Source organism: Trachemys scripta, chromosome 2 (genome assembly GCF_013100865.1).
Source record: "Trachemys scripta elegans isolate TJP31775 chromosome 2, CAS_Tse_1.0, whole genome shotgun sequence".
NCBI lineage: Eukaryota > Metazoa > Chordata > Testudines > Emydidae > Trachemys > Trachemys scripta.
In genome coordinates, this window is record NC_048299.1 from 24,154,755 (window position 1) to 24,169,744 (window position 14,990).

General features: G+C 41.1%; 1 protein-coding gene across 4 annotated transcripts in view; it reads left to right on the plus strand.

Moving 5' to 3' along the window:
• The window catches only part of PFKP (phosphofructokinase, platelet), a 65,373-nt gene that overhangs the window by 17,441 nt on the left and 32,942 nt on the right, over positions 1-14,990 (plus strand). For all 4 annotated transcript variants that reach the window (XM_034760061.1, XM_034760062.1, XM_034760064.1 and 1 more), the window contains exons 3-4: positions 9,882-9,959; positions 13,614-13,803. In XM_034760061.1, the coding sequence (XP_034615952.1) occupies positions 9,882-9,959; positions 13,614-13,803 (268 nt within the window). The remainder of the gene's footprint in view (positions 1-9,881; positions 9,960-13,613; positions 13,804-14,990) is intronic.

Below are 14,990 nucleotides of genomic sequence, written 5' to 3' on the forward strand. Positions count from 1 at the left end.
AGACCAGTGAGGGGTTATGTCACCCTTGCCCTGGAGCTTGGGGTGCCTCACAGTGCTTTGCTGCTGTAGCTCCCAACCTGGGCTTCTCACAAACAGTATGTAGGTTACACTCTTTGAGTGTCTGTGTATAGCCATAGCCCTGGTCCAGCAACCCTGGCCCTAGCAGCTTGCCAGCAAACACCAGCTACTCTCAGTCTTCCAGCAGCCTTGGGTTCCACTTGCAGGTGACCCCAACACATGCCCAGTCCCAAATTTCCCCCCCAAAAAACATGTATTCTGCACTGTCCAGCCCTCTTCTGGACAGTCCAGGTATATTAGGTCCATTGTCCATCTAAAGGGATCAATAAACAACAGTTTGCTACCCTAAATGGAGTTACCCACACACAATTCAGTTTAAACCCAACACTGGATTAGTTTTGTTTAATGAATAAAACAAGTTTATTTAACTTCAAGGAGATATGTTTTAAGTGAGTACAAGTATAAGGCATTAAAGTTAGAAATGGTTACAAGAGAAATAAAGATAAAATGCTTCCTAAACTTAACAAACAAGACTTGGTTCAAGGTGAAGTTCTTACCATATGCTTCCAGCAACAGGGCTGACCAAACTTCAGGTCAGGATCTCACCCCAAAGTCAAATGGGTGGGTTTCTTTTGCCTTCTTCCATGAAAGAATGAGAGATGGATAGGAAAAGATAACTTGGAGGGGTTTTGCCCCTTACTTTTATAGTTCAGTCACCCTTTGAAATGCATTTTCCTGAGGGCAACCCCTAATTAAAATTCATTCAAACAGTAAAGGAGGGTGGTGAAAGATCTTTCTCTGTTTGCTGAAATGCAGATTTTTCTTGTCTCCTGTCTTCCCCTCTTGCTATGTGAGGACACTGTTTACAACTTATATGTAAATTGTAAATATGTAAAAACCGCTCATTCCTTTGTTTAAGACCTGCTTGACCCGTCCTGCCTAATCACATGGGTTTGAACATGTGCTACTAACATTATTTAGGGGGAATTCATAACTTTACATATAATGTTGCTACACACATTTCATTATGGTATTATTGACCAGCGAGTTATTAGTTTTCCAATGATACCTCACCAGGCATATTTTATACAAAATTTATTACAATGGTGTGTAGGGTGTGAATACAGGGATGCATTCTGTCATACTTTTGTGGACCACTTAATACACTCAAATGTATAACTGCTGATATTCTGCAATTTTTAGCTTTCTTAATGCCTTCCAGGATAAGGCAAATTGGGGATAATCACAGATTAGTTACTACAGTTTGAAGACATGAATCTGTAGAAGTTGTGTAAGGTGAATATTGATGTACAATGTAGTTACTGTAGCAGAGAAGGGATTCCAACAGAGAGTAACATTCTATCTTGTTTACACTTGTGTAGGTCTGGAATACAGGATCATATGATTCGTTGTGAGTAGGGGACATGCCTGTGAGAGAGAAATAGCTTGTAGTTCAACTCTTTCAACATTACACTGTAGGGGTGGGCAAACTTTTTGGCCTGAGGGCCACATTGGGGTTGCAAAACTGTATTGAGGGACGGGTAGGGAAGGCTGTGCCTCCCCAGACAGCCTGGCCCCCACCGCCTATCTGCCCCCTTCCACTTTCCGTCCCCATCAGAATCCCCGACCCATCCAACCCCCACTTCTCCTTGTCCCCTGACCACCCCCTCCCGGGACCCCTGCCCCTAACCGCCCTCCCGGGATTCCAACCCCTATCCAACCCCCCCGCCCCCTGACAGGCCCCCCGGGACAACCCCCCCCAATCCCCGTCTCCTGATCCCTATCCACACCCCTGCCCCCTGACAGACCCCCCGGGACTCCCATGCTTATCCACCATCCCGGTTCCCTGGCCCCTGACTGTCCTCCCCTCCCCCCCAAACCTCCGCCCCATCCAACCGCCCCCTGCTCCCTGTCCCCTGACTGAGTCCTCGGGACCCCCCGCCCCTTATCCAGCCCCCCCAGCCCTGGTCCCCTTAACATGGCGCTCAAAGCAGCATGTCTGGCAGCCGCGCCGCCTGGCCGGAGCTAGATATGCTGCTGCTCTGCTCGGCAGGAGCGCACCGTTCCGCCAACCAGAGTGCTGCCCGGGCATCCGCGTGGCTGCGGGGGAGGGGGAACAGCTGGGGAGGGGCTGGGGGCTAGCCTCCCTGGCCGGGAGCTCAAGGGCCGGACAGGATGGTCTCGTGGGCCGTAGTTTGCCCACCTCTGCTGTAGGCAGTCACCAGGGTGTTGATTTTTATTCTTCTTTGATTGTGTGTTGATTAATCATGCAGTCATTTTTCTTTCATGGGTGCATACAAATGCCAAAGGGTACGTCTATACTTACTTCCTGGTCCGGATGTAAGCGATCGATCTTCTGGGATCGATTTATCGCGTCTTGTCTAGACGCGATAAATCGATCCCGGAAGTGCTTGCCGTCGACGCCGGTACTCCAGCTCAGCGAGAGGAGTACGTGGCATCGACGGGGGAGCCTGCCTGCCGCGTCTGGACCCATGGTAAGTTCGGACTACGGTACTTCGAATTCAGCTACGTTATTAACGTAGCTGAATTTGCGTACCTTAGGCCGAAGTGGGGGGTTAGTGTGGACCAGGCCTTAGAAGTATGCTGTTTACAGTGTTGTTGTAACCATATTGATCCCAGAGAAAGACAAAGTGGGGGGGGGAGGTAATATTTTTTTATTGGACCAACTTCTTTGGGTGGAAGAGACAAGCTTCCAAGCTTCACAAAACTCTTCCTCTGGTCTGGAAAAGGTAACCGGAGTGTCACAACTAAATACAAGGTGGGACAGATTGTTAAACATACAGGGTTAATGAGTGTTGCAAGAAACCACTTAAAATGAAGCTGTCAATTAACACCGCTACAGTCATAGAACAAAGAAGGGCTAGTAGATTACAAATTGTTGTAATGAGCCATAAAACCAATGTCTCTGTTGAGACTGTGATCATTAGTGTCTAGCAGAGTTATGAATTTAAGTTATCTGGCTTGTAGTTTGAAGGTGTTGTGCAGGGTTCCTTTGAGGATCAGGATTGGTAGGTCAGCTTGTATTGTGAAAAATGTTTGTATATGGTTGATAGGGTGTTTTTGTCTTTTATCATTTTTCTGGGTGAGTTCATTCGAGAGCATATTGATTGTCTAATTTGACCCATATAGCTGTTGTTGGGACATTTGATGCACTGGATGAGGTACACCACATGTCATGATAGACACGTGTAGAGGTATTGATCATTGTAGCAAAGATATGTCAGCAAGTTTTCCATCTGTTTTTCTGGCCGTGTGTGGTACCGCTTTGAATTGGTGTGTTCTGGCCACTGGGGAGCTTGCTTCTGATGATAAGCTTGAGATGTTGGGGGGTCTTTGGAAGACTAGGAGAGGGGTTTGGGGAAAGATTTCTTCCAGGGTATGCGCCACATCAAGTTGGTTGCTGGTACCCTGTGTGGATTCCAGTTTGAGTAGTGTGATTAGTGGTTTTTTTTTTTTTTTTTTTTTGTATTGAATAGGGTGGATAAAAATCAATGATTTAAAAAAAATCAAAAAAATCTGATTTTTTAAATTTAAATCAGATTTTTTTGATAAAATGCTTTTTGAGGAAAAAACCTATCTAAAGATAGTTTTAATTAAGATACATTATAGCTCGAAGATATCTCATCATGGAATAGGGATTATAAATTCTAATTCTATAGTATTAGACTATAGTCATGTAATGTTTAAGAAAAGTTTTGTAAATGAGTTCCAATAGTTCATGGATTAGGGACCAAATTTTATGGTGTTCCAGGGGTTTCTGTATAGATTATTTAGGGTAATCTTTCTGTCTACCCAATGGGACTCAGTGCTCAGTCTAGAAGATAGCATCAGAGATGCTTAGTTTTGCAGTTCTCAAACTGTGGATTTGTGTCTCCAGAGATAACATGCTTATTAACAGCAAAAATGTTTTTAAATGAATAAATAATATATAGAGGTGAGAAATAACAGACCTCTATTGGCCCTCTGTAAATTTGTGTACATAGCATCAATCCCTTACCTCTCTCTAAAAGTGCAAATTTTCAAAAAGTTCAATGAATAGAAGATTGGTGGGGGAGGAATAGATCCGGACAAGGAGAAGACGTCTGGAGATAAATGTGAGTAGGGAGGGACAGGCAGTAGAAACAAAGTGAAACTGTTTGAGCAGCATATTCCAGAAGTCTTGAGGTCTTTCTGAGTGTAGCCTTCATTGATTTGAGATCTACCATACCATTCTCACTAGAAGGGAAAACCTGTAATGGCAGTAGGCTGTAAAAGAGAACCAGTTTGGGAATATTTTAATGAAGTTCCTCTACCTGTGGGCAGGGCCGGCTCCAGGCACCAGCCGACCAAGCACGTGCTTCGGGCGGCACCGTGGGGCAGGGTGACACTCGATTTTTTATTTTTTATTTTTATTTTTTGGATTCAGCGGCGCGGCGCTCGGAGAGGGGGCAGGGGCTTCGGGCGGCGTGGTGCTCGGGGGGCGGGGCTTCGGGTGGCATGGTGCTCGGGGGGGGGGGGGGGGGGGGGGGGGGGTTTCGGCCGGGGCGGGGGGGGGGGGTACAGCGGCGCGGTGCTCTTCTTTTTTGCCTTGGGCAGCAAAAAAGTTAGAGCCGGCCCTGCCTGTAGGTAAGACAGACATGCGTGCAAAATGCAAACAGTGCGACAAAGAAAAACTTGACTGTTTACATTCAAAAATTCATATGCTTGTTTTGTTAAAATATTATGTTTGCTGTTGAAGAAAAAATCTACATAACGTTGTTTTAGTTAAATAAAACAATTTAAATCTCTGGTGATGTTCTCCTCCTAATACAGCATGGCAAAAAAATCCTCCAAATATTAATGATTAACCTCTTGAATTGGAGATAGTTCACCTCCCAATTACTTCTAAATATCTGCTTCAGTTACCTTTGGTAAATGAAATAACCAAACAATCATTCATTTTCTGATATAGCTGTAAAACTAATCTGAAAAGTTTTCAAAATAGATCACTTTAAAAATGTATAGTGTGTACCTTCTAAAAATGAAACCTACATCTATCTCTGAGTTGTGAAGAATATGTATTAAGGTTATAACAACCAAGAAGAATGCACTTTTATGTAGAAATCCATGATTAAATCGAGTCTTCCTGACTAGTGATTTAATTCAAATCCATCCTGGTATTGAAGCAAGTTCTCTCAGGTTATTTGGGTGGCCTGTTCCATGATGTGATCTACCTCTCTGGTGGAGTGAAGCTGCTCTGGGAGGTTAAAAAACAAAACAAAACAAAAACACCACCAAAAACCTGAGAGTTAAAAATATTCCTGTTTAGATCCAATTGGTGAAATTAAGGGCCTTGAAATTTTCAGCCTGACTTGTTACTGGACAGTCTCTACGCAAAAGAATAAATGGACACAAATCAGACGTCAAGAATTATAACATTCAAAAACCAGTCGAAGAACACTTCAACCTCCCTGGTCACTCGATTATAGACCTCAAAGTCGCAATACTCCAATAAAAAAACTTTAAAAACAGACTCCAACGAGAAACTGCAGAATTGGAATTAATTTGCAAACTGGACACCATTAAATTAGGCTTGAATAAGGACTGGGAGTGGATGGGTCATACACAAAGTAAAACCTATTTCCCTATGCTATTTTTCCTCTACTGTTACTCACACCTTCTTGTCAACTGTTGGAAATGGGCCATCCTGATTATCATACAAAAGTGTTTTTCTACTGCTGATTATAGCCCACCTTAACTGATTACTCTCGTTATAGTTAGTATGGTAACACCCATTTTTTCACGTCCTCTGTTTGTATATATATCTTCCTACTGCATCTTCCACTGCATGCATCCGATGAAGTGGGTTTTAGCCCACGAAAACTTATGCTCAAATAAATGTATTAGTCTCTAAGGTGCCACAAGTACTCCTTGTTCTTTTTGTTACAGTTGATGAGCCAAAGGCAGTCCATCCCATTAATGCTTCCTCTGACCCCACATAAAATTGTTTCATCCTTTTTACTCGTTTCTTTTGCAGTGTCAAGAGCTCTGCAGTTGTGGCAAAAAGTAGCCCCACGTTCAGGCAAAATGTAGCTGTAATGGGTACAGCTTTGAACTGAGTAAGAACAAACTGGCTGTGGAATAGGATTGAGCTCCTTTATAGCATCATGTTTATTTATAGGGATGTTTTACAATATGTGTAAACAGATATTAATTTAATGAGCCCTATACAATTCTTGGAAGTTCTTTGTGCTGCTTGATAATAACCCAAAGGAAAATGGACCCCAGAGTATAAGGAAAATTATCAATTATTATAGAATATGAATAAGAGCACAATTTTGATCCCCCAAAAACAAGGGCATTTGAAAACTCCTAAATTGTTGATTTTAGTCCTGGAAAATATACTCTAAATTTGCAGTAGAGGAATATGAGCATGCATCCGAAGAAGTGAGGTTTTTACTCACGAAAGCTTATGCCCAAATAAATCTGTTAGTCTTTAAGGTGCCACCAGACTCCTTGTTGTTTTAGTAGAGGAATATGAGATTTCAGGGTTCAAGGAGCTGAGAATACTCCCCCTAACAATTTTAGGGCCCACTTATATCACCCTTAAGGATTGACTAGACATGAACATTAATCCGGAATAAAATAGGATGTGAATTTAAAGCAGATTAATTATTCCTGATTAACTCCCAGTGTAGGCACCCGAATTCTGGAATAAACTGCCTTATTCTGAATTAGTGTAATGCACTTCCAGAGTGGATTAGCTAATGTGGAATAAGGTCATTTTATTTCAGAATAAGAGTGTCCACTCTTGGAGTTAATATGGAATAGCCCTTACTCATGTTGAGTAGTATGTTGGTTTGCAAGCAAACCCATTGCTCATGGAGTAATGTATTATAGTACTCAGTACAGGTACCCACTGTACAATTTATTAACATATAGTCAACTTCCTAGAGCCCCACCCGCTTCCCCTGCTGGGTAGATCCCCCTCCTCATCCTGGTCCTTCAGTGCAGCCCTGTTAGGTCCTTGCAACCCACAGTTTTGAAACCTCTGCTCTAGTTCAAACAGAAATTAGTTCAGGGAGGTTCTATGGCAGGGGTTCTCAAACTGGGGGTTGGGACCCCTCAGAGGGTCGCAAGGTTATTACATGGGGAGTCGTGAGCTTTCAGCTCCACCTCAAACCCCGCTTTGCCTCCTGCATTTATAATGGTGTTAAATATATTTAAAAGTGTTTTTAATTTATAAGGGGGTCGCACTCATAGGCTTGCTATGGGAAAGAGGTCACCAGTACAAAAGTTTGAGAACCACTGTTCTATGGCCTGTCTTATAGAGGAGTTCACACTAGATGAGCATAATGGTCTCTTCTAGCCTTATAAAATATGAATTTATGCATGAAGGAAGATAGCTTGAGCACCAGTGGGGAAAGACCCTTTTGTCCCATATTGATTGTGACATTAAGAATATTTTGGGTTCTTTGCTTTCACCAAATTCCTGATTAAGGGACCTCTTCTGGTTGGTGGATAACTTGTTGAAACCTTCTTGTCTCCTGTTGGACTGCAATTGAGCATTTCTTGCTATGAGGAGATTTGATGCACTTTGCTCAGATTTGGATGGAAAGCATCAAAATTAAAAGTCTAAATTAATTCATGCTGAAGAAAACCTGGTTTTGTGTGTGTGTAGATGCATGTGTGTGTGCGCACTTGTGCACACATGTGCATTTTTCCAGTATTCTGTTTACTTTGGAGGGAAATGTGTTACCAAATACTTCAGTTTGTAGAGACCTTGTTTAGATAAATCCTAAGAGCATGTAAAACATAGAAAAATCACAGAAATTAGCATCTGAAAGACCTTTCCTGAAGCCTGTCTATTCCATTGCCCACTGCATGATTGCACCTAAAATGTATTTATTTCTCCAGTCTACTTTGGGAAGAAGCTTCTACCACTTCCCTTTTGAGACTATGCCATAAACCTTTTGAGACTTCAGAGAATTCACGGTCACTCAGGATGATACTCATAATATTTTACTCAGTATATAATTTCTTCTTACTGATTTTATCTTATTACTCCTTTGGATCACCCTAAGTACTTTTTTCTCCATCCTTAACCTTTTACGCCCTTTAAACATTGGTAGGCTTATCAGGTTCCCCTGAGTATTCACATAGTGAAACAAAAAATATTTATGCTCTTTTGATCTTTCCTCATTACTAAATCCCTCCAGATCATAATTAATCATTTCTGTTGTTCTCTGAACTTCTGCAATTTACAGCCCCAACTTTTTAGTATTCAGATTCCCCAGACTGACAGATGCAGTCTTGCCGGGGTCCTATAAAGAAGGACCATTAACTCTTTGCTCCATAGCATGATTACTCTGCACATGCAGCCACAAGCCACTTTACCCAATTTTGTTACCATATTGGACTGCATCCGCTTTTAATTTAATGTCCACAAGGCTGAATAACAGCTGTAAATTTCTTTCCTATCAGATCTACTAATTTGTATTTTTCCAGATTAAATCTCATTTTATTTCATTCCTCTCACCATCTTTTGCAACACTTCCCAATAAATTAGAATCTGCAAATGTCAGTATCCAGTGGTTAATAGCTATATAGTGAATTAGTGAAACCAAATTATTACTGAGCCCTACAGCTTCCCATTAGACATCTTTCCTCTTCTCATCCTGATACATTGCCATTTAACCATACCCAATGATTTTCCAAGCCAATTTGAATTTAGGTTTTGAGGCAATGTTTTAAATGCTTTATCAGAATCCAGGTACATTGCCTCCACTACATTTCCTTCACCATTAATTGTGTAAAAAAGAGCAATAAAGTGAGTCTGACCCCATTTGTTCTTTGTAATCCAGTTTTGCATATTGCCTTTTGATTCTGTTTTGCTCTGAGATGTTTAGAGATTTTTCCCATTACTTTAAAATGTATGTAAATTATGCTTTGTAAACAATAAATGTCAGAATCACTTTTCTTTCCTTTGTGGAGACTATAAACACTCTTGCTTTCACCTTAGTCTGTCCCCAGTACTTCATGGTTCTTCAAAAATAATAGAACGTGTAACCTTTAATGCACAGCAGATATATTGCCATTCCCTTATACTAGCTATCCGTGTTGTACTTTGATGATGTAATATTGCATTTTGAAGCTAGGGCTTCGAAGCAAATGGCTTTCACTCATATCCCATACTGGCACTTCTCTGAAGCCACTTTCCTGTTCTTCAGAATCTCAGCTTTAATTTTTATAAGTAAGTCTCTAGCTGTCACGGTTGTGAAGAAATCTTCAAAAAATATGTAACTGATGCAGAGATGAGTCTGCAGAGTGGCTGGAAACTAGCTCTGAGAGGCATGAACCACACCATTCATCTTAGTGGAGGGTTAACTCCGCAATCTGGTGATGAACATTTAATTATCAGTATTATTAACTTTTTCATCCTTTATGTAAAAAAATGAGAGGGAGGATCACAGATCTGCACAGTTTATTGAGAGTGATGACTCATGTCAATGCCACAAGTAGTGGTTTTTGGGAGATACCATCATTTACCTTCAAATCAAGAAGAAGCCAAGCCTCATGATCCAACAGGGCCCATAGGTGCATTCACGTACCTCAAGGGGGAGCTTAAGAAGCCCATTAGAGCCAAGTGGCACATATGATCATATTGTGAACATCAACACAATTTACTGTGAATAGTGTATAATTTTTGTGGTTCATGTAAATGGGGCTAAAGTTGTGGGTGGAGCTTGGAAGAGTACTACTGTCTAAAATATATGTATATATAGATAGATATAGATATAAATGTACAACATGACCATCACCCCAGTAGTAATACTATGCAGAATGACATGTCAGGTTTCTAAAATATGTTTCTCTTGTCTCAGGGTTACCAAGGTATGGTTGATGGAGGTGACAACATTGTTGAAGTATCATGGGAAAGTGTTTCAAGCATCTTGCAAGTGGTAAGTACTGTAAACAACAGAAAACAAAGCAAAGCCCTCATTTGAAATCATTAACCAGAATTTTTAAACTTGAAGATCAAGGCCAAGAATTTCAAAAGTAGTCAGTGATGTTGACTGGCTCCATTTTTGGGCATCCAAGTTCAAACACCTGTTGAAAGGGCCTGATTTGCAGATAATTGATGCACAGCACCTTCCAAAAATCAGACCTCTATATGGTATATCATGCCTGGCACCTAGAAACAGTAACCCTTTTTGAAAATGTAGGTTTTAGATTTTCAAAATTGGGGGCCCAAAGTTAGGCTCCTAAATGCATGTTTAGGTATACACATTAATCAGGAGTGGCAGAATTGTGCCCCAGAAGTTTAAAACAATGTCATATTAGTAATGTATTAGGGAAATGCTATGTTTTATGTGATGCCATGGAAGCTGTTCACCAATAAAAGTAAACATTTACATTTTTTAAATTTATATGCAAAACAATTGCTAAAAAATGAAACCATTATATGTGGAGGCTAGTGCACATACCTGGTGGGCTCCTTTAACCAGATCATTGTGCAAAACAAATTGTGCTGTAGTTACCTCTGCAGTATTTCTTCTTGATAAAATAGTTCTCATTTTCAATAACACATAAAAGAAAGAAGGATGTTGTTTGCCGGCCTTTCTGTTCTTTTTTATACTATTCTAATTTTATTTTGCAAAAATAAGTATTTTGAGGGAATGGGTAATTTTTTTTTTGTACTTGGTTCATAATTCTGTTTCTGAATAGAGGCACCCACTGTTAGCAGCAAATGGGTCACATGCTTCTTTCACTTAACACAGACTCTTGCCTATTATCATTTCTGATGTTTCTAATGTGAGTCATTTACTCATTGTTTCCATCATAACTGGTTACTTTTAGAACCACTTCAAGTGTGTGTTTGTACTGCACTCTCATTCATGGAGACAGGTTTCCCAGCTCTCTTCTTCCTCACTTTCATCTTTCCATTATCAGCTCGTTATAACTTTCAACACGTATGGGCAGTGCCAAGAAATGGTTTGGAACAGGAAGTGCTCGGTAGTGAGGCAGACTGTTTCAGATGGTAATACAAACTGTACAAATTCCAAGCTCAAATTTGGGTTGGGCCTGGCTCAGATTTCTTGTTTTTACTCTACGTAGGAAATGATTATGAAACACTGAGGTAATAATCTCTAAATCTTCTGCTAGGAAGAAAGAAAATCTGCATTATGTTAATATTACTTTCTAGACTACATTAGAAACACAGCAAAACTATAATCAAGGACAATAAGCTTGTATAAAAGACAAAAAAGATATACTGATGATTATATATTTTCTGTAAAGCTTGCTGACAGATTCTAAACAGATTTTAAACAGCTAACAAAATCATCCAAAAGACAGGACTTGATGTTCAACTACCCAGACATCTGTTGGGAAAATAATACAGCAGGGCGCAGATTATCCAATAAGTTCTTGGAATGCATCGAAGACACATTTTATTACAGAAGGTGGAGAAAGTGACTAGGGGAGAGTCTATTCTAGATTTGATTCTGATGAACACGGAGGAACTGGTTTAGAATTTGAAGGTGGAAGGCAGCTTGGATAAAAGTGTCCATTAAATGATAGAGTTCATGATTCTAAAGAATAGTAAGAGGGAAAATGGCACAATAAAGATAATGGAATTTCAAGAAGGCAGACTCAGAGAATTGGTAGGTAAAATCCCATGGGAATGAAGTCTAAGGGAAAAAAGAATTCTGGAGAGTTGGCAGTTTTTTAAAGAGACATTATTAAGGGTACAAGAGCAAATTATCCCAATATATAGGAAAGAGGAAGTATGGTAAGAGCCCACCCTGGCTTAACAGTAGATCTTTAATGACCTGATCCTCCAAAAAGAATCATATAAAAAGTAGAAACTAGGTCAAATTACAAAGAATGACTATAAATAAAACCAACACAAGCAAGTAGGGACAAAATTAGAAAGGCCAAGGCAAAAACATGAGATTAAACTAGCCAGGGACATAAAGGTAGCAAGAAAACATTTTATATATACAGTAGAAGCAAAAGAAAGAGCAAGGACAAAGTAGGCCCATTATTCAATGAGGAGGGAAAAAAATAACAGAAAATGCAGCAAATGGCTGAGTGTTAAATGCCTTTTTTTGCTTCAGTTTTCACCAAAAAGGTTAGCAGTGATCGGATGACTAACATAGTGAATACCAGTATAAATCGGGGAGATCTGAGGCTAAAATGGGGGAAAGAACAAGTTAAGAATGTCTTCAAGTTCGCAGAGCTTGATGAAATATGCCCTAGAATACTTAAGGAACTAGCTGAAGAGATCTCTGAGCCATTAGCGATTAACTTTGAGGAAGTGTGGCGGATGAGAGAGATTCCAGAGGACTAGGAAAGGGCACGTATAGCACCTATTTTTTAAAAAGGGAATAAGGACAACCCAGGGAATTATAGATCAGTCATCTTAACTTCGGTACCCAGAAAGATAATGGAGCAAATTATCAAACAATCAGTTTGTAAGCACCCAGAATAAAATAAAGTGATAAGTAACAGACAACACAGATTTGTCAAGAACAAATAGCCTTATTTGACAGGGTAACAAGCCTTGTGGATTGAGGGGAAGCAATAGATATGATATAACTCGACTTTAGTAAGGCTTTTGATACAGACGAACATACCTTCTCATAAACATGGTAGAGAAATATAGCCTAGATGAACTTCCTGTAAGGTGGGCACACAGTAGGTTGGAAAAGCATACTCAGAGAGTAGTTATTAATGCTTCACAATCAGACTGGAAGGGCATATCAAGTGGGTCCCTCAGGGATCTGTCCTGGGTCCAGTTCTATTCAAAATGATTTGGATAATACACTTATAAAGTTTGTGGCTGATACTATGCTGGGAGAGACTGCAAGCATTGCAAAGGACAAATCTTGACAAACTGGAGAAATGGTCTGAAATACATAGGATGTTATTCAATAAGGACACATGCAAAATTCTCCTCTTAGGAAGGAACAATCAATTGCACAAATACAAAATGGGAAAGGACTGCCTAGTAGGGAGTACTGCAGAAAAGGATCTGGGGGTCATAATGGATCACAAACTAAATATGAGTAAACAATGTAACACTGTTGTAAAACAAAGCAAACATCATTCTGGAATGTATTAGCAGGAGTCTTGTAAGCAAGACACGAGAAGTAATTCTTTCACTGCTCTCAGCACTGATAAGACGGAGTATTGTGTCCAGTTCTGGGCACCACATTTCAGGAAAGATGTGGACGAATTGGAGAAAGTCCAGATGAGAGCAACAAAAATGATTAAGGGTCTAGAAAACATGACCTGCAAGGAAAGATTGAAAAAAAATGGGTTTGTTTAGTCTGGAGAAGAGAAGACTGAAGGGAGACAGGATAACAGTCTTCAAGTATATAAAAGGTTTTCTTATCTACCACGCTTGTTTCCTGCCTCATTGCCTGATATGCATGTACCATAGTTTTTAGAATGTAATTTTCCTAGAGATTTGGGTAACTCTATTATTTTCTAGTGTACTCCCATACTTTTTTTTGTTAATATTTTCCTTAATTAACAAATCAACATAAAAATTAACAACAATTTACATAAAATATGACAAAGATACATTATTTATTTCCCTTTTCCAGGGAGGGACAGTTATTGGTAGCGCACGCTGCAAAGAATTTCGTACCCGGGAAGGCCGTTTGAAGGCAGCTTTCAACTTGATTCAGCGTGGAATCACTAACCTTTGTGTGATTGGTGGTGATGGTAGTTTAACAGGTGCTAATCTCTTTCGTGAAGAATGGAGTGGACTTCTAGAGGAACTGGCACAAAGTGGTAAGTTTGCATCTCTGTGAACATGTAGAGCTCTTAGTCCTCCTTCAACTGATGAAAGAAAATATGTTGTTATTACACACAGAAAAGTTACATTCAAAGAATGTTATTTAGGTTGCAAAGTCAACCACATGAAAATTAGGAAATGCTAGATTTATGATTGTGTACACATAACTTTTCAGTCCCCTTGTTCATCCATCCCGTGCTCTGAAGAAGCCAGAGTTCCTGTGGAAAAAAAATAGCACAGGATCAAGTAATTAAAGACTATCATAATGCATACACAAAAGGGGCCAAATTAAAGTTGCATAGTGTCACAGTGTGACTTGCCCCATGGGCTGGAGAACATGGGTCCAACCCATCCCTGATTTCAGATTGGGCCACACCTTACTCCTGAGGGCATTCTGTGCCAAAAAATTAAAAACTCTGCACCAAAAAAATAAAAATTCTGTGCACAGTATTTTAAAATTCTACAAAATTCTTGCAAATTTTATTTTTCAAATAAATGTGGAAGCTCCAGCATGGCATTGGGGAGCACAGGCCACTGGCTGCACAGAGGTGGGAGATCACTGTGCAGCTCCCTTCTGGGACACGGAGTCAGTGGTATGGTTGCACCCAACCCATGACACAGCGCAAGGACCGGGCCTGCCCCAGAAACACCCCAGGGCCCTGCCCCTCTGTGCCAGGTGCATCAGGTCTGGGCAGGCAGGCTCAGCAAGGCAAGATCCAAGTGTGGAGGGGCTTAGTATGGGGGGATCCATGTCTGGGTTGAGAGGGTTCAGTGTGGAGTAATCTGGGTGCGGGCGGCTCAGTGGGGGATCCGGATGCGGGGGGATCTGAATGCACAGGGGCTTGTTGGGGGGTTCTGATTGCAATAGTAATGGGACTCTGCAGGAGGGGTCCAGGTGAAGGTTGGGGCTCAGTGGGTGGGGTCTGGGTGTGGAGGTGATAGAGCTTTGCAGGGGGGTCTGGGTGTGGGAAGCTCAGGGAGCCAGATGCTGGGGGAATGGGGCTCATTGGGGTGGGGATCTGGGTTGCGGGTGGCTCATTGGGGTGGTCCAGGTGCAGGGAGAGTGGGGCTTATCAGGAGAGGTTCTGGGTGCGGGGGGGAGTGAGGCTCAGCAGGAGGGTCTGGGCATGAGGGGGTCTGGATGCACAGGGGTTGGGTGTATGGAGGGGCAGCTCCCTGTACA